General features: G+C 39.5%; 1 protein-coding gene across 3 annotated transcripts in view; it reads left to right on the forward strand.

Annotated features, from left to right (window-relative positions):
* The window catches only part of LOC105481423 (glypican 3), a 458,216-nt gene that overhangs the window by 11,551 nt on the left and 423,861 nt on the right, over positions 1-22,804 (forward strand). For all 3 annotated transcript variants that reach the window (XM_011741015.3, XM_011741017.3, XM_011741016.3), the window contains exon 2: positions 20,049-20,210. In XM_011741015.3, the coding sequence (XP_011739317.1) occupies positions 20,049-20,210 (162 nt within the window). The remainder of the gene's footprint in view (positions 1-20,048; positions 20,211-22,804) is intronic.

A 22,804-nucleotide genomic window follows, 5' to 3' on the forward strand; every position in this document is an offset into this window, starting at 1 on the left:
TGTCTTACTCCATAGCTCATGCTGTTTCCAGAATACCTACTGGAATATGAGAGGAAGGGATATAGTCTGGATATAAAGTATTTGACTTAAATTCTCATACTCTGTCAACTTCTGTGACACTGTGTACTCTGGGTTCCCTTCCTACTCACTTCAATCTTTGCTTGTTTGCCCTCTTCCTCCTACATTTTAGATGTAAGTGTCCCAGTAGTGTTTGTCTTTTGCCCTTTCTGTTCTCTCTTTGCTTATTCCCAAATCCATTCCCATGACTTCATTATCTTTGCTCTTTGAATGATTCCCATATCTCTTTTCAACCTGACCTCTTCCTTGCTCTTCAGTTCAGTATTTCCCAGTTGTCTGCTGGACATGTCCATCTGGAAGTCCTGCCAGTGTTTCATTTTCAGCCGAGCCAAAAATTAGTCCATTATCTTCTTTTCCCATCCACACAAACCTGCCTCTCCTTAACGTTCTATATTTCTGGTGATGGTATCTCTGCCTGGCACAACTCGAAACCTTGAAATTGTCTTTGATTTCTCCTTTTACACATCCCACACCCAAATTAAGTGACTAAATCTTGCAAGTCTACCTCTGTCTATTATGTCTCTCACTCTTATGGCCTTGGCATGCATGGCCTCTATTTAAGCATAACAGACTGAGCCAATGAATGAGAATGTGATATTGAATGGGCTAGGGAGAGCCAGTAGGATCTCTACTCAGTGGCTAATAATTTGTAACTAGTTGGAAAGTACTGCCTTTGCTGCCTTAGATGGGTAGAACGTCTAGTCTTGGTCTTGGCTTAATTTAGTGTGGCCAGAGGCAGCTATCTCCTGAGATCATTTGGCTCTTCCCATAGGGAACCAATGGTTTCCCACTTTTTCTTTTGCTGGCATTCTGGGGTATATCTTACTTGGCCATCTCCAGAAGTCAGAGTGGAACTGTTGAAGAGTTTCAAAGAGCTGTAGAAGAACTACGCTCAGTGTTTCCCATAGTCCTTTCTGTTTCAGAAACAGGTTTTCTGCTTTGCTTTGAAACTTCAAAGTTTATTTCTGAAATAAAGGTTTATTTTCTCCATGGTATTCTGAAGGTATTATACAAGTGTTAATTTCTAAAACCTAAGTCATTTCTTGGCTTTAAAACTTCAGTGCTCTGGGTCAATTTAAGAACGTTGCCTGAAGGGTTTTTTGGCCTTCAAAAGCTGTCAGATTGCTTTTTCTTTGTTCTTTGAGAGTGTAAGGTTGCCTCATTTAGGAAGCTTGAAGGAGATGTTGGAACCAGCATTTATTCAGTCATTCAGAGTCTTTTCCCAACAATATCCAGTTTTATCTTCAAATTAGATCCTAGTGGCAATGAAATTTACTACCAACTAATAATTCTAGGTAAAATGGGTAAGATTCTTGAAAAGCTCCTCAACATTTCATAGAGTAGTGATAAGAAGTAGCCTAGGTTACTCTAACACCCACAGTTAAGGGGAACAATGGATGTTCTGTGCGTTCTCATCACAGCCCTCCTGGGGCTCAGTATACCTCTGAAGCTACTGAGGGCCCTCCTTCATCTGTCTGTTTGACTGTTCTCCACATCTTCCCTTTTCCCCTTCCTCCTACCCTCACGCCCTCTCTCAACTGGTTATAATTTAGAACAGAAGGTGCTTTATGGTTTATTTATTAAATGGTTTTGTGTTTCTTGTTCTCTCTTAAAAAAAAAGATGAGTGAAATGTTTTATATTTTCCTCTGCATTTTAGTTTGAAGCTGTGTTTCCTTTCCCTGTAGCTTCTGATTTCCATCTCTCCTCTCTCTTCCTCCGTTTTCCTCTGCCTCCTCGGCTTCTGTCTGTCCTCACTGGAGAGAAAACAGGCTTTCCATTTCTGCCCACGTATTTTGTTTGGGTACCTGGTTTACTTATCTTGGGATATTGTAAAATTCCATTCTTTAGTTTGAAAATGAAGAGCTCTAAAAAAATACACCAATGAATTTACATTCCATTTTCTAAGAACTGAGTATTTAAAAAGCTTTCTATACAGATAAAGACTAGATGACCTGACTTGTGTACCTCAGATCATTGCTATGTAGTTTACATTCTCTCTCACCTTGTCATAACTCTAAATACATGAAAATTGCATCTTTGTTCTTAGAAATCTCTTTTCTTACATTGAATGCTTTCCTTTTTTCTAAAGATAAGGGAGTCCCTTTGAAACAGGGCTAGTGTGGGTTAGAACTGACACCTACCTTGTAAGCTAACCAAATTATAACCTGCTGTTCCCTGATGAAGTTATCACACTTCAGGGACATTGTTTTGCTTGTGGGGTCTTATTGTCCCAGTTTCAATTTTGACTGCAGGTTAGAGATTGTATTCCAATTGGACTATTCCTTGGTATTTTTTCTCTTTGTCTTTATACTTATGGGGCTCTGTTGTTTGTCCTGTATCTATTATCTCTTCCAAGCTTGGCCAAGGTTGTTAGGTTATGCACTTATGTATAAATATTTAACAAGATAAGTTAGACAAAATGTGCTTAAAGACATTTTAGCCCTGCCCCCGACCTTTCCACACCCCCCAACCCCAGCTCATTTTTTTGCATAGAGTCGCAGATGGTTGCTTTATCTCAGATGTTTAGATTTGGAGGACATTCCTTTGCACTTTGCTTGATGGACACAATTAAATGGAAGTCTTTGAGTCAATCTTGACTACCAAAATAGTAGCACCACGTAACAGATAACATTAGGTTCTTCTTCCTATTTTTTTTTTCTAACTGGTTATCCAAACTCCCTTAAGCCAGAGAGTTTTAGGTATGAGATTGTGTGTTTTTTAAGAAAATATTATGGATAAAGACTAATGTTCTCAAGTCAGGAATAACAATTAGTACCATTCATTAATCAGGGGGCATGTTTTGACTTTGGGTCCTGGCTAGGAAATATAAACTGTGAAAGTCACACATATATATGAACCTCAAGCAAATTTATGACTTGTCAGCCTTTTAAGGTTAAATTCTTAACCCCAAATCGGAGCTGGCTTTATATGTGGAGCCTGGCACATTCCTTTGGGCCACTGAGCACGCCCCTCCCCAGCCCTTTGCTTAACAGCAGCTAGTGGCCTAATGAGCAAGAAGGATTTCTGTCTCTTATCAGCTGCCTAAACAGCAACAGGAAGGCTGATATACGGAGTACAGGTCAAAACCTGAGTTCTTGAACCAAAAAGCTACAAGGTCAGTTTAAAACTCTAGATATGTGGTATCGCTATAGTCATTGATACCTGTCAGTAAAGGAGTTAGACACTTGAGTTCAAACAAATAGTAATAGTTGTCAAAAGTATGAATCGTCTAATTAATTTTGTTAATAGTTCTTTCCTTCTTTGTTTAGTTCTTCTATAAATAGCCTTCATATACTCTTTAATGAGCTTTTAGTTTGTGCCTGGAGGTTGTTATGGTCGTGTAGGAGTGTTTGATTGTCATCTAGTGATGATGATGGAGGTGAGGATATTTATATTTTGGCCCAGATTTTGGAAGGGGCTGCCAAATTAAGGTAAATAGATATCTACTACTATTTTTATTTCTTTTTAAACTGAGGTTTTTTTTGCATATGCATTCAACTTGCCATGGAGTCAGAGAAACCTTTGTGCCTCCTCATATTGCACTCAGATGTTTTTTTAAAGGAGAAATCCTCGTTGCCTGTTTCTTAGATCCACTTGGAATCCAGGCTCAGATTCACGTAGAATAAATATTTTAGGGTATTCAGTGCCCATCATAGTGAAAGCCCCTTGACTTTCATCTTCTGCATTTGCATGTTTTCAGAGACAATAATGAAAACATTTTTTTCAGATTCCGTTGTGTTATTGAAAATCCTATTTACATAAACAGGCATTGTTGTGGCTTAGGGAAGAATGTGGGGTCCCATTCTTTAGCTCCTTGTATGTCTTTGCTAAGGCTCTTCTAAATAGAAGTAATGACGCTTTAGTCTAAGCAGCTTTTCTCATTTAGGTAGGCAGGGTGGTTTGAAATTTCAGTTTACTAGATAATTGAGCCTCTTCTTCTTAATTATGTCAGGCATGCAGGTTGCTCTCTTTATAGTAAAGACCCTAAAAATCTAGTAATCTCCTCAGACATCCATTTGGTAATAAAGTCCTGTGCATTTTCAGGGGTTAATTTTCATGACAATTGTGTGTTGCCTCTCCACCCCCACCCCTGAAGAAATTCTGCTGTTTTAGAGCGTTGGTCTCCTCACATTTGCAGAAACACACTTAAAAATATATTAGGATGTTGCTGGAATTACTGGCTCTAGAGGACATTTAAATGTATTCAGATTCATGCTCATTATACAACTTTAATTTAGGATTTTTAATAGCCTTGTCATATTTCTTGGAAAATCATGTGCCTGACTTTGCCAGACTTGGTTTTCTGCCCTGAATGAAAAATGGGTATCAGTGCAAAAGTGTAGCCTAAGTATCCCCTATTCTATCCGTTTTCTATTTCAAAAAAAAAAAAAAATTCACAGAGGTCATCTGGTGCAGTGAGTGCAGTGAGGAGGGAAAAACTAAAAAGCAAAAAAAACAAAAAAACAACAAAAAAAAAAATCCAGGTCGACTTCACATCTGCTAGTCATTCCCACTAGTGTGACTTCAATTCAGCAAGCTTTTATTGAGCACCTGTGGTGGGGGCGGTGCTAATAATCGTTAACATTTATTGAGCCAGGCGCTGTGCTAAGCCCTTTATGGGCAACATCCCACTTAATCCTCACAACAGCACTACCAGGTGGGTAGCATTATTTTCCCCATTTTACAGATGAGGAAACTGATGCTTAGAGAGGTTTAATGACTTGTTCAAGGTCAAATAGCTATGAAATTAATCAAGCCCAGTTAGTCTGGTTCCAGAGCCATGTTCCTAATGATTACTCTTGTGATGGGTTCAGCATTTGTAGGAATTACTCGTTAAATCAGTTTTGAGAACCCAGTATGTGTGAGATGCTAGGGATTCAAATTCAAATACTCCCCTCTCCCTGCTCTTGGTGGGAGAAGCAGACATGTAGACAGACGACGGCCATTTATGGAGTGGTCCCCACGGTGGTTGAGGGGGAAAGAGGAAGAAATGGGAAGACCAGTACAGTGGCTTGAACCTGTGGGAATGCTACATCACGAAGGCAGCCCAGCAGCCAGGGGTTACAGGTATTTCTTTTCCTGTTTGGTGAAGGTCATCCTTTGAATTGAATTGTCTCAATGATTGTATTGACCTGTTTCCATCATTGCCTCAACCCAGTGTAGCATCAGCTACCTTGAACCCAGCACTCCTAAGACATGCACGGTCAGCACAGTTTGGGGCAATTGGCCTCATAGTGTCACCATTTCCCTTTCAGTTTTCCCTTAAAAAAAAAAAAAAAAAAAAAAGTAAAACGTAGGCTGGACACAGTGGTTCACCCCACGCAGTACTTTGGGAGGCTGAAGTGGGCAGATGGCTTGAGCTCAGGAGTTCAAGACCAGCCTGGGAAACATGGCAAAATCCCCCATCTCTACAAAAAAAATTAGCTGGGCAGGGTGCTGTGCACCTGTAATCCCAGTTACTTGGGAGGCTGAGGTGAGGATTGCTTGAGCCTGAGAGGTGGAGGTTGTAGTGAGCCAAGATTGCACCATTGCACTCCAGCCTGGGCAATGGGAGTAAAACCCTGTCTCAAAAAAAAAAAAGTAAAAAATAAATGAGGCATATTCCTGAACCAAACTGCTGTCCTCTCAAGAGCTGGTGGTTTTCTGAAGACAAGTTATATAAGACTGGCAAGCCACAGGGAGACTCTGGATCCAGGCTTGGTTCATTCAGCTTGATCTAGAGCCCTCCTGGTGCTACCTCTTGGAGCCCACACTGGGATCTGGAGATCTCTGTATCTGGGTCACCCACGATTTGATGGGAGAATGAAGTTACTCTTACCGTTTTTGAGTTTTTCAGTATAACTATAGGAATGGAAGGGAAATCTCCAAATCACCTGTTTGGATAATTTGTGTTTTTCATAGTTCCTAAAGAAAGCAAGAAGTAAAAAAGTTATTACTGAGCATCACTTAAAAGTCTTTTATGTGTTACATTCATAACCTAAGATTTCCCTCAATTTTAGGAAACATTTGGTTCAGAGAAAAGTGAATTCACTAATGTACGTGTGGGTGTTTTTGAAACAATATCCTCTAGCTTCCAGCGTCAGCTTTCCAAGAACTCTTGTGTCTCCAAGTTTCTTATAGTTGCTCTGCAGTGCTTTGCTTGCCAACTCCCCTCCTGTGCACTTTCTCCTCCATTAAATCTCTTCCATAGAAAAGGGTTGCCACCAAGTCTAGACTTTAGTAACATGCAGAAGGAGGGCGAATTAGTGAGGATTCGCATTACATGAAGGTAGGAGGAGGAGGAGGAAAATCTGTCCTTCCCAGTCCTTCAGATACTCAAGTTATAACACAACAGTATGTTGAAGATGTGTAAAATTACTGGAGCATTTACACAGCTATTCCCCAAGATGGCATAAATGCCACAGCACTAGAGCACGTTCGTGTAGACACTCAGATAAGCTGAAGAATGGGAAAAAGGAAAAGATCAATAACAGCGCTTCTCACTTGGGGATCAAGAGTGAGTGATTTTCTTTTGGTTGCATTTTGCTCAGGTGCAGTGTGTATGTTGTACTAACAAGGCAACTGACTCCTTTTTCCACAGGTTCCTATCATAGGGAAAGGGGAGAGATATAATAGAGGGCACGGATTATTTACAGTGGCTGAGAATGTAATTACAAGGTGCAATGGCTTGAAACTGAAATTTAAGTTAGCCATTAGAGCTAGGAGAAGCATCTTAACAGTAAGGGCAATTGGGCATCGGAAAGATTTGCCTGGGAGCTTGTTAAACAACATCTCCAGGAATGCTGAAGACCAGGACGGGGGAATGTGAAGAGAAGCTCATACCAAATTCAGAGTTGTGCTGGAGGCCCAGACTGATCTTCATCTTTCATTATTGCCTAGCTCCCTTTGTGATTATTCAATTGCTAATAGCTTGAAACAGTTTTTTTTCATGTATTCAAAATATGCCTAATTTGGTAAGCGTAACAAAAGAAATGCCTTTGAGCAGTGAGAATGAGGCTTTTAGATTGGCCTGAGCATTCTTCTAACAGACTTTCTGGAATATGGGCCAACGAAGACAATATTATTAGTATTTTTTGCTTCTACAAGACTTTTTCCTTCTTATTATATGGGACTATGGCTGTTAAAGTAATATTCGGCCTCTGTTAATATTACTTCCTCAGAGCTGACCTTACAGAAAATTTGGTTTTGGCCCCTGTTTATCTTTTTCTTGATCTTTCCCTCCTTTTTAATACTTCGCCAGTACTATCCAGGTGTTCTGGATTGCCTCTCCGGCCCGCCGCCCCACCCCCTCCTTCTGTCCTGTGCTAGAGGAAGATTCCTAGTAAAGTCTTTAGCCTGAGGTATGAGGGCATTACTCACAGAGTATAATACATGAAGACAACACCTGACGAAATGGCTTAACCAAAGTAGTAACTCAGCAATGATGAAACATTTAGGTTGGGTAGAGGAAGAAAGAGAGTGTATTAATTTCCTAGGGTTGCCATATCAAATTACCTCAAATTGGGTGGCTTAAAACAACTGAAATTTATTCTCTCACAGCTCTCGTGGTCAGAAGTCCAAAATCAAGGGGTCAGCAGGGCTGTGCTCTCTCCACAGATTCTCAGAATCATTCCTCGCCTCTTCCAGCTTCTGGTGGCTCCGGGCATTTTTTGGTTTCTGGTTGTATCATTCCAATCTCTGCCTCCATCCTCACATGGCCTTTTACTCTTCCTGTATCTCTCCTATGTGTGTCTCTTATAAGGGCACTTGTCTTTGGATTTAGGATCCACCTAGATAATCCAGGAGGATTGACACCTCTCCAGCCCAGTCCTATCCAGGTGTTCTGGGTTGCCTCCCTCCCCTCTACTCCTTCTGTCCTGTGCTGGAGGAAGATCTCTAGCCTGATCCTTAATTACATCTGCAAAGACCGCTTTTTCCAAATAAGGTCACATTTACAGGTTCCAGGGATTAGGACATGGACATATATTGGGGGAGCAGGGGTGGGGATTTACAGGTTCCAGGGATTAGGACATGGACATATATTGGGGGAGCAGGGGTGGGGTGGACACCATTCAACCCACCATATAGAGAAGAGCTTTCTGGGGCTTTCTGAATCATACCAGTTTACCAGAACTCTCTACTGTAAGGAGGAACTTGTTTGAAGAAATCTTAAAGTTAGTTGTAAAGTGTCAAAAATGTCAGTGTGCTTCCTGAGGGGGATGTGGGTGGCAACTACTGTTAACTCATTTTTTAAATGGTTAAATTGAGGACCTGGGAAATAAAATGACTTACCCAAGTCACTGGATCAGAAGAAGAGTTCTGAGACAGAAGAGTTCTGAACAAGATCAGAAGAAGAGGTCTGAAACAATGACTCTTACCCAAGTCCCTGGATCAGAAGAAGAGGTCTGAAACAAGACAACTTTACTTCTGGCCACCAGAGCTGTAAGAGAATAAATTTCAGTTGTTTTAAGCCACCCAATTTGAGGTAATTTGATATGGAAGCCCTAGGAAACTAATACACTCTTTCCCCCTCTACCTGACCTAAATGTTTCTGCTTATTAATGTCTAAATATGTCATCATTGGTGAGTTACTACTTTGGTTAAGCCATTTCACCATGGGCTTTAGGTCTTACCTCATCATTCTTGTTGGACTTTTTTTCTGAAAAAATATAATATTTTTTCTAAGCACTTTTGCCATGGGAAGGCAATTGTTGCTTATTATTCACCTGAAAAACCTTTTTGCGGGATCTGTAGGATCAAGGCGGTGGTGCACTTGCAATCTACTGCAGCTTTTCACCTGGTCTTTGTGGTTTGCTGAAATATCAGCTACAGGGAATTTTAGAAGTCAGAAACATCTGTGAGGCAAAAGTCTTCCTTTTTAGATTCAGGAATACTGAGTTTTAGGTACAACTTGCATGTAAAGTGGTAAATATAGAGTTTTCACAGATGAAATATTCTCTGAAGAAATGCTGTCACACTTGTTTATGACCAAAAGACCAGTTCTAACATTTATGGCTGTGGGGCATCTCTCTTCCGATTCATTATCAGAGCATACCAGTGACAACTGTGGTGTGTCAAGAGATTAGTGAGTTAGAGTGTGGCCTTCAGGGAAACAGAAAGGAACCCTGGGGGTCATCAGATTCAGCCTCCTACCTAGTGTAGGAGTCCATTCTGTGGTATATGATATTGCTACCCAAATTATGCCTGAAAGCCTCAAGAGACAGGGAGATTACTATGTATAGGAAGTAGGCTGTCATTGTTGACTAATATTTGTTCATTAATTTAACAACCATTTATTGAGTGTGTACTATGTACTGAACCACTATGCCATGTCAGGGAATACAGAGATGGCCAAAATATAGCTCTTGCCCACAGAAACCTACAACTTAATAGTAGGGATAAGAAAGGTACACCAATGACTACAAAACCTAGATTGCAAAACACATTTTTAGAGAAGTACAAAGTGTACTGAAAATTCTGAGAGATAGCAGCTCAAAGAGTTCGTTTGGAAGGGAGGGGGAAAAAACGTGAAAGACACTTGAGAGAGACCTTACGGATGAGAAGATTTTAATAGCTGAAGCTAGGGAAAGAGCACTCCAGAGACAGGAAAAGCATGAGCAAAACGGGGAAGCAGGAAATGGAGGCATGTGTTTGGAAAACATTAAATAAGAGTTTAATTTAATTCTCACAACCACCTTGAGAGTAGGTGTTATTGTCTCCATTTCATAGGTAAGGAAGCTGAGGCTCAGAGATTAAGTAACTTGCCTAAGATCACACGGCTAAGTGGGTGGCCAAGTTGAGGTTCACATTCTGGTCTGATTTCAGAGTTTTTCCCTTTGCCACTGCATGCCATCCATCAGGAGGATATCTGCCATTGGTTGGCCTCTGGAGATACAGGGGCATATATACAAAAGGACATGTGGTTATTACTCGGGATACAGTGCTATAAAGGCCATCTTGTTGGTCTTTGCCTTAGCCCCATATCCGTATTCATGTGTATTCAAGTGATATTGACAAAACCTTCCTAAAAGGGCAAAAGCAAGTCCTTTGCTTCTTTTGTGTCCTCCCAATGCCCAGTTGAGAATGGGCTCAGTGAATATTGATTACCCTACAGTTGGGAAACTTAGACTTGCTAGTCCAATCCCTTTGAGGAAAACAGGCCCAGATTTGGGAACACACTTGATTAAGTCACACAGCTGATTTGGTAGCAGAGCAGATAATAACATTTTAGCTTTGATAGGGAAGAGCTCTTTTCTCTCTGATGTGATTTCATACATGGCGGGGAGGGACCTTGCACTTAGATTGGACCTAAGGTGTTGAAATTCTCAACTATGCCTCAGGTCTGCATATTTAAAGATTGTATCTGAAAAATAAAAATTATACATCTTCTGAAAGACAGGATCTCAGCTACTTATCTGAGTAGAATAACAATTAGTGAAGAAGTGACTAGGGGAGGCAGGAAAATTGCCTTAGCTTAGTCCCTCTGGCAGAATTCTAAACTAAAAGATTCTGCATCCCAACTCCAGCATAGCTGGCATTGTTCTCCAACCCAGTTTTCTTTTTATTAGGGTGTTTCCCCTCATCTAAATAATCAATGATGTGTGTGTATGTGTGTGAATACTTTCACTTTTCTAAAAGTTGCTCTAGTAGCATCAATTAATCTGATCCAGCTCCTTTTAAACTGAACTCTCTTGAAGTTGTGACATTACCTCCAAGTGAAAGGAGAGAACATCAAGCCCAAATTACAATGGGCCCCTTGAGATTCAAAGATGAATCAGTCAAGGGTCCTTCCCTCAAGGAACTTAAATCTAGTGGAAATAAGGCATGCATATATAACTTCGTTGCAATTTACAGAGTGTGAGAAGTGTCTTTATAAAGACTGGAGAGTTCCATGGGAATTCAATGGATAGAAAGTTTTTGGAGTTCATCTCCTTCTGCTCCCATAAACATTCTTTCCCGTGGGAATCCAATCCAAAGATAACAAGTAGTCATCTTGTAGCAGGGTTCACATAGCTCCTTGTCATCTGGCTTCTGCCACTCTCCATCACTTCAGTTTTCCCTCTAGCCTTGCCAGGTTTCTTGGCAGTGCCTGAAGATGCCACCCACTTTCACACCCCTGTGCCCTTACTCCATTTTCTTGGAGGTTTTAAAAGAAATAGAATGACATAATCAGATATGTACTTTAGAAATATCTCTCTGGGAGTTGGGTGGAGGAGGGTATAGAGGCAGGCAGGCCAGTTTGGAGGCTGTTGTTAGTTGTCCAAGTGAAAGAAGGTGAGGTGATGAGGCAGCAATGGAAAGGAGGGGAATGATGACATTTAGAAAGCAAAATCAGTAGCATTTGGTGACATTTGGCTATAGCAGATGAGGGTGTGAGTGAGGTATCCAGAATGAGTGAAAGGTTTCTAGTTAATTTGAGAGTCCATTTTCTACACCAATTCATGAACTCTGGGGCAGGGACCATGTCCTGTTCATTATTATATTCCTTGGGCTGGGCATAGTCCTTGGCACAAAGTAGGCATTCAGTAAATGTTGGATGAATGAATTGTTCACCACTTTGGCAAGCTGGATATAATCAGTGAATTTGTATTCTCAGAGCACATGTTGACCACTGGTTGGGAATGTGGTCCAGAAAGAACCTCTTTATGGGAGAGTGTAGTGATCTGGGGATTCAACCTTTACTGGGCATGAAATGATAGGCAGTTAATTGACAGTTGGCAGTAGAGATAAAGGTAATTCATTCTTTAATTCTCGGGCTTTAGAGAATGGCTTATCTCCAGGGCTGCTTTAAACTCCCAGTACTCCAGTGTGGTAGCGACATTTTGGCCTGCTTTTACAGAGGCAGAGTCCATGGTGGCCCCAGGCACGATCTTTGATTTAAAGTCTGAGCTCCTGATACCCAGGTGCACCTTCTGCAAGGTCATGTTCTTTCAGGCTAAATAACAGAAGGGTAACCTTCAGCTGGGTTCCCTAAGATGATTTCTTTCACCAGCAATCATCACTTTCCCCACCGGTTTTTAATGCAACCATTTCTTTCATCTGTATTCCTATCTTGATTAGTGAGAAATTAAATGAGCGTGTAAGATTTGATTTAGATAATGATTAATTAGGGGAAAAGACGTCATTCTAATAGCATGTCACTATTATATGCTAAGGAAATTAGTTCATATTTTTGGATGGCAAATTGACTTGTCCTGCGTTTAAAAAAATACCTTTTAAAAAATGCCTGTTATGGCTTTTTTTGGTTCATTAGTAGAGCAATCTGCACTTAATCCTTTGAATGATTTTATTAGGCATCTATTATTTTCCCTATAAGTCATGAAGCAACCAGTTTGGGATATCATTAATTCCTTTGTTTAATATTAATTTAATGATAACATTGCATTATTATTTTCAGCACAAAGTACCTTTGTTAGCAAATAATATAATCTGCCATTCGTAAAGCAGACCTTGGCAATGAAATGTGTCAAATCATCATATATATATAGAAAAGATTTCAATTTTCATTGTTACTGAGCCCTGACGATTCATTCTCTTCTGTTGCTGTTTGAATATGCTTTATCTGCTCTTAGAAAAGTGTAAGGATCAAGGTCTACATTAATATTTCTTCTGTTCTTTAATGTGATTTTTGACAATTTGTAGTCATTAACTAAAATTGCAGTCTAGTAAAATAACCAACATATAGAACATAATAAAGGTAATTAGAGAATCAGAGACCTGGAAGTGACCTTGAGGGATTATTTAGTCCATTTCCCAATTTCAAGCTATATGACTAATCTTCCTAAACAGCACTCTTCATCATATTATGTCTCTGCTTGAGAACCTCCAGTGGTCCATTACTGCCTAGGAGTCAAGCCCACAGGCCTCTGCCTGCATTCAAGGCCCTTCAAATTTGAGCCTGTCTTACCTGATAAGCTATTACGCCCTAGGGTCTAGCCTGTCTCCAGTTATGTTAGCTTTGCCCCATTATTCCACTGTTTCCAAACACATTTCACCCATTGGCCTTTCCACATATTTTCCATTCTTTGTGGTCTACCTCAAGCCTCACCTTCTCCTGGAAGTCTTCTTTGACCCCTAGAGCCTCTGGTAAGCATTCCCTTATCCGCAAATGTTGTCTATATCACGTATTTTAAAAGTCAACTTTATTGAGATATAATTTACAAACAATAACATGCACTCATTTTAAGTGAAGAGTTCAATGAGTTTTGACAAATGTGTACACCCATGTAACCACTAACCTAATTAGAATGTAGACTATTTCTTCTACCTCAGAACATATACTGCATATTTTGTCACATAACCATATACCAACTTTTACTGTTCTCTAGCTGTTATTTTGTGTGAAAGTCTAGTCTCTCAGCATGAATTTATCTTTGGTTTACTTTTAATACATATCGAATATTTACTTTGTATCAAAAAGACAAAGAGCTTCACATGCATAATCTCACTTTTTGTAATAACTCTATAAGGTTAAGTACTATTGATGATCCCATGTTATAGATAAGGGTAAAAAGTCAGGTAGAGGTTGAATAACCTACCCTTGCTTGTGCAGCTAGCAAGTGATAGGGCTAGGATTAAATTGTAAACAACTTGACCTGAGGAGTCATAAGTGTTTTGTTATTTGCTGCCTACTAGTGCCTGTGATGATGCTAACCTCGGAGCCATTAATGCTGACTTGGAATAAAATCCAATAGAACTGACACATTTAAACAGCCCCATACACACTGTTGGCTTTCCTCTTCCAAGTATGGATGGGGATTAAGCCTGGAATGGGGTCTACAAGTGAATGTGGTAAGCATAGGACTTCATGGCAAAGAGCAGCTGAAGTCCCACTCCTGGGGGAGGTGGCTAAAGAAAACCAGGAGCAGTCTAAAAGGTCAGATATTTAAATGGAGCCAACAAAGAGCAAGAAGTAGGCCCAAAGGAAAGAGCCTGTGATGGAGGTCAAGAAGGCCAAGTCACAGGTAGTCAGGCTTGAAAAGATCTGTCACAAGAGTATGCCTCAGGAGAGAGCCTTCTGTGGACCATCTGTGGTTGGCCTCTAGGAGTGGAGTAATCCCCCAGAGAAAAAGCTTCCATAGCTCAAATATCTCCTTTTACTTATATGACCCAAAACTGGACCCAATGTGTGTGAGAAGTTGTCTTAAAATAATTAGTAATAAATTACATCATAGTTAATTCAAGCGAAACATCTATTTATTGTATCTTCAAGATGTTCGGATTTTTTTTTTTTTGAGACAAAGTCTCACTCTGTCTCCCAGGCTGGAGTACAGTGGCCCGATCTTGGCTCACTGCAACCTCCGCCTCTTGGGTTCAAGCAATTCTCGTGCCTCAGCCTCCCGAGTAGCTGGGATTACAGGCGCATGCCACCATGCCTGGCTAATATATTTTTTTTTTTTTTTTTTTTTTTAGTAGAGATGGGGTTTTGCCATGTTGGCCAGGCTATTGGTAGTTTACTTTTTTGGTATTTTAAAATATTTTTCCAAGATTGAAGTTAAGTGTACAGGTGCCTCCACTTGATATTTTTTTTTTTTTTTTTTTTTTTTTTTTTTTTTTTTTTTTTTTTGAGACTGGGTCTTAACTCTGTTGCCCAGGCTGGAGTGCAGTGGTGCCATCATGGCTTACTACAGTGTCGACCTCTGAGCTCAAGTGATCCTCCCTCCTCAGCCTCCCGAATAACTGTGACCACAGGCATGCACTACCGTGCCTGGCTACATTTAAAAACTATATATTTTATAGAGATGGAGTCTCACTGTGTTGCCCAGGCTGGTCTCAAACTCCTGGGCTCAAGGGGTCCTCCCACTTCAGCCTCCCAAAGTGCTGGGATTACAGGTGTGAGCCACCACACCCAGCCTCCACTCGCTCTTCTTAGATACAGACAGACACAAAGTTCTTTGTTAGTATTCTCAATCTGCAGCCCTCATTAATTCAACACTGTGTGCACAGGGCTGAATGGGAGCGAAGGAGTATCCCAAAGGAGATGGGAGTCATTCTCTGCTCTTCAGGAACTTACAGTCTAGGAGAGGAGATTATAGTATGAAGGTACTTTTTAATCCTTCAATGTAAATGGGAACTAGCAGCCATGTAATGACTTCAGTTAATTTTTTTTAGCGTCTGGGAATGCAAGTTATTAAGCCCTAAAGAGCTGAACATTTCTGGCTCATTTGAATAGTCAATTGCTAAGTCTTCTCCTTATCTCCATCCCAGGCTATATTGCTTGCCTCTATTCCCTTTTCCCAGCTGAATTCCATTTTTACAATAATAATAATAATAATAATAATAATAATAGAACCCCTCTTTGATAGCTGGGCTCCACGATTACTTGTCCCTTATATCTAATAAAGGGGTTATTTTCTTTTAACTTTCCTTTGTCCCTCGTATATTTAAAGAGTGCTTTTGTATTTAGTATGTCTTTTGTAGGTGGCATCTTATTTCTTGAATTTACCTTTCTGCTTTTACTCATGCAAGTACGTACCAGTTCTTGGCTTATCTCCTTAGTCATCTGCTTTTGGTTTTACTTTTTTTCATTCCATTTGGGATTCAGTTCTCAGGCTAATTCTTTGTTTACTTGATGAGGATTCCCTCTAAATTCTTTTTCTGTTTCTTTCTGTTTTCTGTGTTCTTTCTGTTTTATTTCTTTCATGCACATGTCCATACATTGAAATAGTTATATTTCATTATTGTCATTTCATTTAGGCATGTCTAGCTCGCCTAGGCTTCTTTGTTCCTCATGCTGTCTTGCGATGGGGCTTTTCTTAAAAGCTGGGCTGTGAAATTTACTGAAATTTATATGAAATTTACTTAATACAAAATATCTTTTCCTTTGGCATGTATTTCTCTTCTTCCTGGTTTGGAAATTCTGAATTCTTAATCAGTTTATGGGTGTTTTATTTCCTTAAATATATGGCTGACTTTTAGCCCATAGATCAATTGTACCAGTTCACTGATGAACCAAGCAGTAATAACTGGGAAGGAGGGTAAATATTGCAACATATCCACTTATATTTGGATATAACATATACCTTTCTTCATGACATCTGACATGTTTTCCCAAAAGTTCTCATTTGAAGTTTTATTCTTTTAAAGATTTTTGACTTAACTGATTCTTCAGGTGGTGGGAGTTTATAAAATGATGAGACTTGCCCAACTCAGGGAAGAGACATACTATATGCAAGCTCTAAATTACTATATGAATTATCATATCAAAGGCAAACCAAACTGGTGTCATGGTAATTCAAAGAGTCATTCCCCGACCCATGTAGGTACATCAAGCAACAACTTGTTACCTTCTAAAATCTGAACCACTCATAGCACTTCACTGAGAAAAGAGCTGAGCCCTTTTATTTGACCTAGAACTGGTGGAAATAGGACCAGTACTAACAGTTACCCTGCCAAATAAACTCAACCATTCCTGAAAACTGGAAGTCATTGTCAATGCAGATTTAGAAACACAAAGGATTTTATCTATAACAATTAATTTTATGAACTTATTTAAATATGATATTTTGCACATGTACTACTTAGGCATTGGTTTACCAAGAAAGTAAATAAAGCCCTGCTAGATGAACAGGAACTTTGTATGTGAAAGTACCTGCCGCATAGGATTTTTCATTCTACATATTTGTCCCAACCAGCATTGTTTAAATTTAGATTAGCCACTCTTACACAAGGGGACTCTTTCCCTTCTTGGTCCAGTAAACCGTATCAGTTCCTGTTCCTAGAATAGCATTACATTTTGTAACTTCATGTAGTCAGAACACAGTGAGCAAGAACTAGCTGTTTCTGTACTTTTTCTGAAGATAATCATAAAGTTTTAAGCTTAGACCGTATTGAAAATCAGTCTAAGGCTTGTATATGAGATTGACATTTATAGGAGATAAATCTGAACTCTATGTCTCCAGACCCCAAATTGTATTTTGACATTAAATATCACCTTTCCATCTAGTACTATAAATTACAGTGCTGTGTTCGGTTTGGTGATATATATTATCTGTGATCTCCTTTACTGCTTTTGTTAGCAGATCCCTTGAGAAGGGTGAAGTGGAGAGCATGGAGTCAATACCCTAGACCCCAGCAGTGATGTCATGTGAGGCAAAACTTGATGAATTTTGTTCCTAAATTAAGAAAATCTGGACACATAAATTAAGGACATGATCAACTGAAATTCCTAGGGAAATAAGATGTTGTAATAAAAATAAATTTTCTGGTGACTTAGGGCTAACTAGTCTCCCCTCCTTTTTTAAAAAAATAAAACCTCCAGTTATTGAAAAGCTGTCTAAAATGTCTGAATATGTTTTCTAGTATGACTTCAGTAAGATTTATTGAAACTTGCTTTTCTGAGAACCTTGTAAAACTTTAGGGGAGTCATCCTTATATCCCATATACAGATTTTTTTTTTCATTCTACCTTGTTAGTTTGCTTTATTGCACTCATTTACTCTGTACTAGCTATTTATCTCTGCTAGTCCCTTTAGACAGTGAGCTTCTTTGGAGAAGGGATTAAATTTCTCTTGTTCAAAGTTGTACCTCCAGCATGTAGCACAGTGCCTGGCATATAGAAGGTATGTTAGATTGGGTACTCTGAGAAGCAGATGCCAGTTGGATTCATATCTAATCCAATATGGAATAGATGTGCAAGGGATTTATTGGGGTAAAACACTTATGAAGGAAAATGAGGAGGGAGCTGAAGGAGGCCAGAAAAGCCATCAGACCATGGTGCAGGTCTGACCCTTGTGGAAGAGAGAGGAAAGAACGGAAGTTTGAGTAGGAGGAATCTTAGACTGCAGTGCTGTTTTAAGAAAGTTTGGCAGGGTCAACAGGGAGTCTTTAAGTCAAAGTTCCCTGTGAGCAAAGTCCTGTGTTACGTGACTTTGTCATGCTCAGTATCTTTGCCATGCTCAGTCATTGGCTGGGAGCAGCCCCCAGGGAATGTGGCTTAGGCACAATGTGGTGGTGAATTCAAAGGGCAGCAGCTGGGACCCTTAGTCAATTACATTCCCCACAGTAGAAGATCTGAGATGCCCATATTCACAGCCACCACAGAAGGAGATCAACAAATGCTAATTGGAGAAAGAGTTTGGCAGTGGCTCATGCCTGTAATCCCAGCACTTGGGAGGCCGAGGTGGGTGGATCACCTGAGGGCAGGAGTTTGAGACCAGCCTGCCCAACATGGTGAAACCCCATCTCTACTAAAAGTACAAAAAATTAGCCGTGCGTGGTGGCAGACACCTGTAATCCCAGCTACTCGGGAGGCTGAGCAGGATAATTGCTTGAACCCAGGAGGTGGAGGTTGCAGTGAGCGGCGATAGTACCACTGCACTCCAGCCTGGGCGACAAGAGCGAAACTCCATCTGAAAGAAAGAAAGAAAGAAAGAAAAGAAAGAAAGAAAGAAAGAAAAGAAAGAAAGAAAGAAAGAAAGAAAGAAAGAAAGAAAGAAAGGAAAGAGAGAGAGAGAAAGAGTTTGAATAAGACAGGAGTTGAAGAGAGGAAGGAGATTGGTCTTAATATTCACCGAGCCCTAATATTTGCTAGTATTGGTGGAGGATATAAAATCGTGGGATTCACACTCACCTCCCTCATCTCTCCTCAAACGTTACCTTATGGAAGAAGCCTTCCCTGACTACCATATACAAAACAGAATAGTCTCCGCAATCATTGCATTCTGTGTCTCCCTTACTTTACTTTTTAAAAATTAAAAACAAGCCAGGAGAATCGCTTGAACCCAGGAGGCAGAGGTTGCAGTGAGCTGAGATCGTGCCACTGCACTCCAGCCTGGGCAACAAGAGTGAGACTCCATCTCAAGAAAAATAAAAAATAAAAATAAATAAATAAATAAATAAAACAATTGACACCTTTATTGAGGCATAATGGATATATAATAAGCCGTACATATTTTGAGGGTACAAGTTGATAATTTTGACACGCATATACACCCATGAAACCATTACCACAATCAAAATAATGAACATATCTATCACTCCCTGGAGTTTCCCCACTACTCTTTATAAACCCTTTCTCCTACCCCTCCTGCCCACCATCCGCCCTTAACAACCACTGAACTGCTTTCTGTCACTCTAGATTAGTTTCCATTTTTTAGACTTTTATATAAATGGAACCATAGAGTGTGTGCTTCTTTTTGATCTGGCTTCTTTCACATAGCATATTGTTTTTGAGTTTTGTCCCTAAAGTAGTATGCATTAATGGTTCATTCCTTTTTATGGCTAAATAGAATTCCATTTTATAGATATACCACAGTTCGTTTTCCTTTCCTTACTTTGTTTTACTTTCTCTATAGTATTTGTCACCTTTTGACGTTATGTTTCTATTTTTGTTTGTTTGCTGTCTCCCAGAATGTAAGTTCCATGAGGGCAGGGACTTTGCTTTGTATACTGTTACAACCACAGTGCTTGGCATATAGTAGGCACCTAATAAATATTTGTTGAACACCTGTATCTTACTTCAGACCTTTAGTTAACACAGCAACAACACAGCTTTGATATGATATTGATGTTTTGATCATTTATCCTGAAAAGCAGTATTGGATTGGAAATCATAACTGGAATTTTGAAAATTGTTTCTTGGTTGTCTTCTCATTCATATATTATAATGAGGAAAAATAAATTATAGGAGTGAAGATTGATCTTTTAAAAGACAAATTAAATATCGGTGTTCAATGATGTGTTTTTGGTGCTATAAATTAGTTTATGCAGAATTTATGAGTCAAACCTAGGCAATTAATTCTGATGATTATTCAAAAAGAGTCAGCCATAAGGACAATTGGGAGAAAGCAGGGATTAGTTAAGATGAAATACAATTTTGAATAATCAAAATTTTACTGTGTCTCAAAAGAAATGCATTGTTTGCCCTGTTTGCCATGTGTGAGTGTGTGTGTGTGTGTGTGTGTGTGTGTGTGTGTATGGTGGGGGGTGGTGTGGGTGTGGGTGTGAGAGAGATCCTGCTTACTGAAACATGAAAACCTTGTTTGTTTCAGGATCAGATTTGCAAGTATGTCTCCCTAAGGGCCCAACATGCTGCTCAAGAAAGATGGAAGAAAAATACCAACTAACAGCACGATTGAACATGGAACAGCTGCTTCAGTCTGCAAGTATGGAGCTCAAGTTCTTAATTATTCAGAATGCTGCAGTTTTCCAAGGTGAGTTCTGGGGATTATTTTAGATGTGCTGCTCAATGGCATCATTATTTGGGCACTGGGCTTTCAAATGCTAAGTATAATTTATAAATTACCATTCCAGCATTAATGCTTGATATTAAAAACCTCCTAGTGAGAAATTCTGGTTTAAAAAATCACATTTTCAGAGAAGCTTCATTTCAATCTTTGGAAAGGTGAGTATTGTCAAAAAAAATCATTGTTCAAGGACATTCTGTTTATCTGTATATAAAGGTTATAAATCTCTACAGAAAGAATAAATAATATTTTATCTCAGCTGGGTTCAAAAGCAAAAAAGTTTCCTTAAATACTGAGCCTGGTTTTCTCCAGGAATGAGTCAGATGCTTGTGGGACACATGTGAACTCCTTCTGACCACTAGGACCATTTCCATTTAAGAGGCAGACACTGGCTTATTGGCCCAGCATTTTCCCATTTGTGTGAGTGGTGACCTCTCCTCTCTTTGTGATTCTCACTTCTTACCATGCCTGTGAATGATTGCGAAAGAAGCTGTTGTGGCATTGCCAGAATGGGTAGGAAATGACACTTCTCCTTGCTAACTTGTAGGACTATCATAGCAGGATGGGGAGTACCTCCCTCAATTCTAACACCCAGCTAGGAAGATGATGATGATGATGGAGGTGGTGGTGGTGGTGATGATAGCAAACACTTATATGGCACCATGTACTAGGTACTCTTTTAAGTGGTTTACATGTATTCATTCTTTTAATCCTCACAATGTAATTATGAGTACATATTAGTATCCTTATTTTGTCGATGGAAATCTAAGGCACAGAATGATTAAGTAACTTGCTCAAGGCCCCAAAATTAATAAATAAATGGCAAAGGCAGGATTTGAACCCAGGTGGCATGGCTCTTAGAGTCTATTCTTTTAACTATCCCCATAGGCTGTCTCCTGTGACTGGGAAAATTAATTATGGATATCCACAATTAATTAGTAATTAATTAATTATCGAGCTTTCTTCTATCGTTCTTCAAGCAGAGGGAATCAGCCACCTTTTTCTTGCCTCACCAAGAGAGTATCGAGGTCAGATAGAAAAATAACACTCTGACTGCCTGACATAGCAAAGCTTGAGATTTATGACACTGTTACAAGAATTAACCTCTTTGAATTATAAGGTGGGTTGATTATAGCTTATTTTTGTATTAGAATGAAATCTTTAGAATTAGCTAAGAAAATTGTTTAGATTAGTGAATAAAGCCTACATTCACAACAGTTTCTTGGGTCAAAGCCTCAGGGGATGTTAGGTTGATTATATGAAATATAACATATAAGCTTGAAGTATTTGTTAACCTATTTATGCAGTCAAACTCTTGTGAAGAGTTCGTTGAGACTAACAATTTGGTGATAGAATGAATAATTTAGGCAGATTTTAAAAATACATGTAGCATTCATGAACTTCTTAGATTGGTTTTGGAGTTGATCTGTTGGATGAAAGTGGGGTGAGAAGAAATGATGTGACATGAGAATTGAGTTGAAGCAGAGAGCTGAGTCTTGCTCTTTGGGGAATCAAGGTCCCTTTTTAGAACAGAGTATTAGTGATTTGTTTAATTCCCAGAATATCCAAGCTCACAGATGTTACCTTATAATCCTTGTCTGATTGGAGCGGAGTGGTAGAGTGATCATACTGGTATTTTAACATGCATAGTAGCTGACATGGTTATCTATCTGAGGGCCTGGGCTGTCAGTATTTACACCTCTGTCCAGTTCTGCACTTTGCATACTGTGTTTTCTAGATCTGCAAAAATGTGAGACTAGGAGAGAAAAGAAGTTCTGACAAGATTTTAGTTGGATTAGCTTCCAGATAAGCCTGCTGTAGCTTGGAGGCTGAATACTAGTACTGCAAACAGAGGGTAGAAAATGGAGCAGCATCTACTAATTGTATCTCTCTCTGCCTTTCTCTCTGTCTCTCTTTCACTTACACACACATACACTTTCTTGAATTGTGGGGATAGACAGAAGGACAACCCTAGCAAAGGAACTTGGAGACAATGAAATGATGTCTGAGCTCATTATTGCTAGTGCCCTTTACCTTGTCACCATCTGTACTCATTCTTTATCTTGTTTCACTCCCTCTTCTCATTCTTTTCCTGCCTCACTTTTAGAAAAAATAAACCTCACAAAGATAAATAAACCATGATCCCAGACCTCAAGGCACTTGTACAGTGTTGCAGAAGACATTGCACCTAAATCCTTTTGTAACAAACATTTGTAGAGACAGGACTTCAAACTGGGGACCACTACAAGATAATGTATTATTAATTGCTAAGAAAAAGAGAGCATCCACTTTTTTCTTTCTTATGACCGTTTATTATTCCAATGAATTGAAATTAAGAGACACAATTGTTTTTCCCCTAAAATACATCCCCTCCCCAATATTCTGGTAGACCAAATTAGTGAGAAAACCATCCCAGTACTTCACTCATATGAAATTTGATATGACAGCTTTTGCTAGCTATTTTCTTCATCACATGAAGTTGAAGAAAGCTCATCTTGATCTTGGCCTAGATCCACAATCTCTTTAGTATTCCTTCACTAGTCCACATTGAGGGTATTTAA

Source organism: Macaca nemestrina, chromosome X, assembly GCF_043159975.1.
Source record: "Macaca nemestrina isolate mMacNem1 chromosome X, mMacNem.hap1, whole genome shotgun sequence".
NCBI classification, from domain to species: Eukaryota; Metazoa; Chordata; class Mammalia; order Primates; family Cercopithecidae; genus Macaca; species Macaca nemestrina.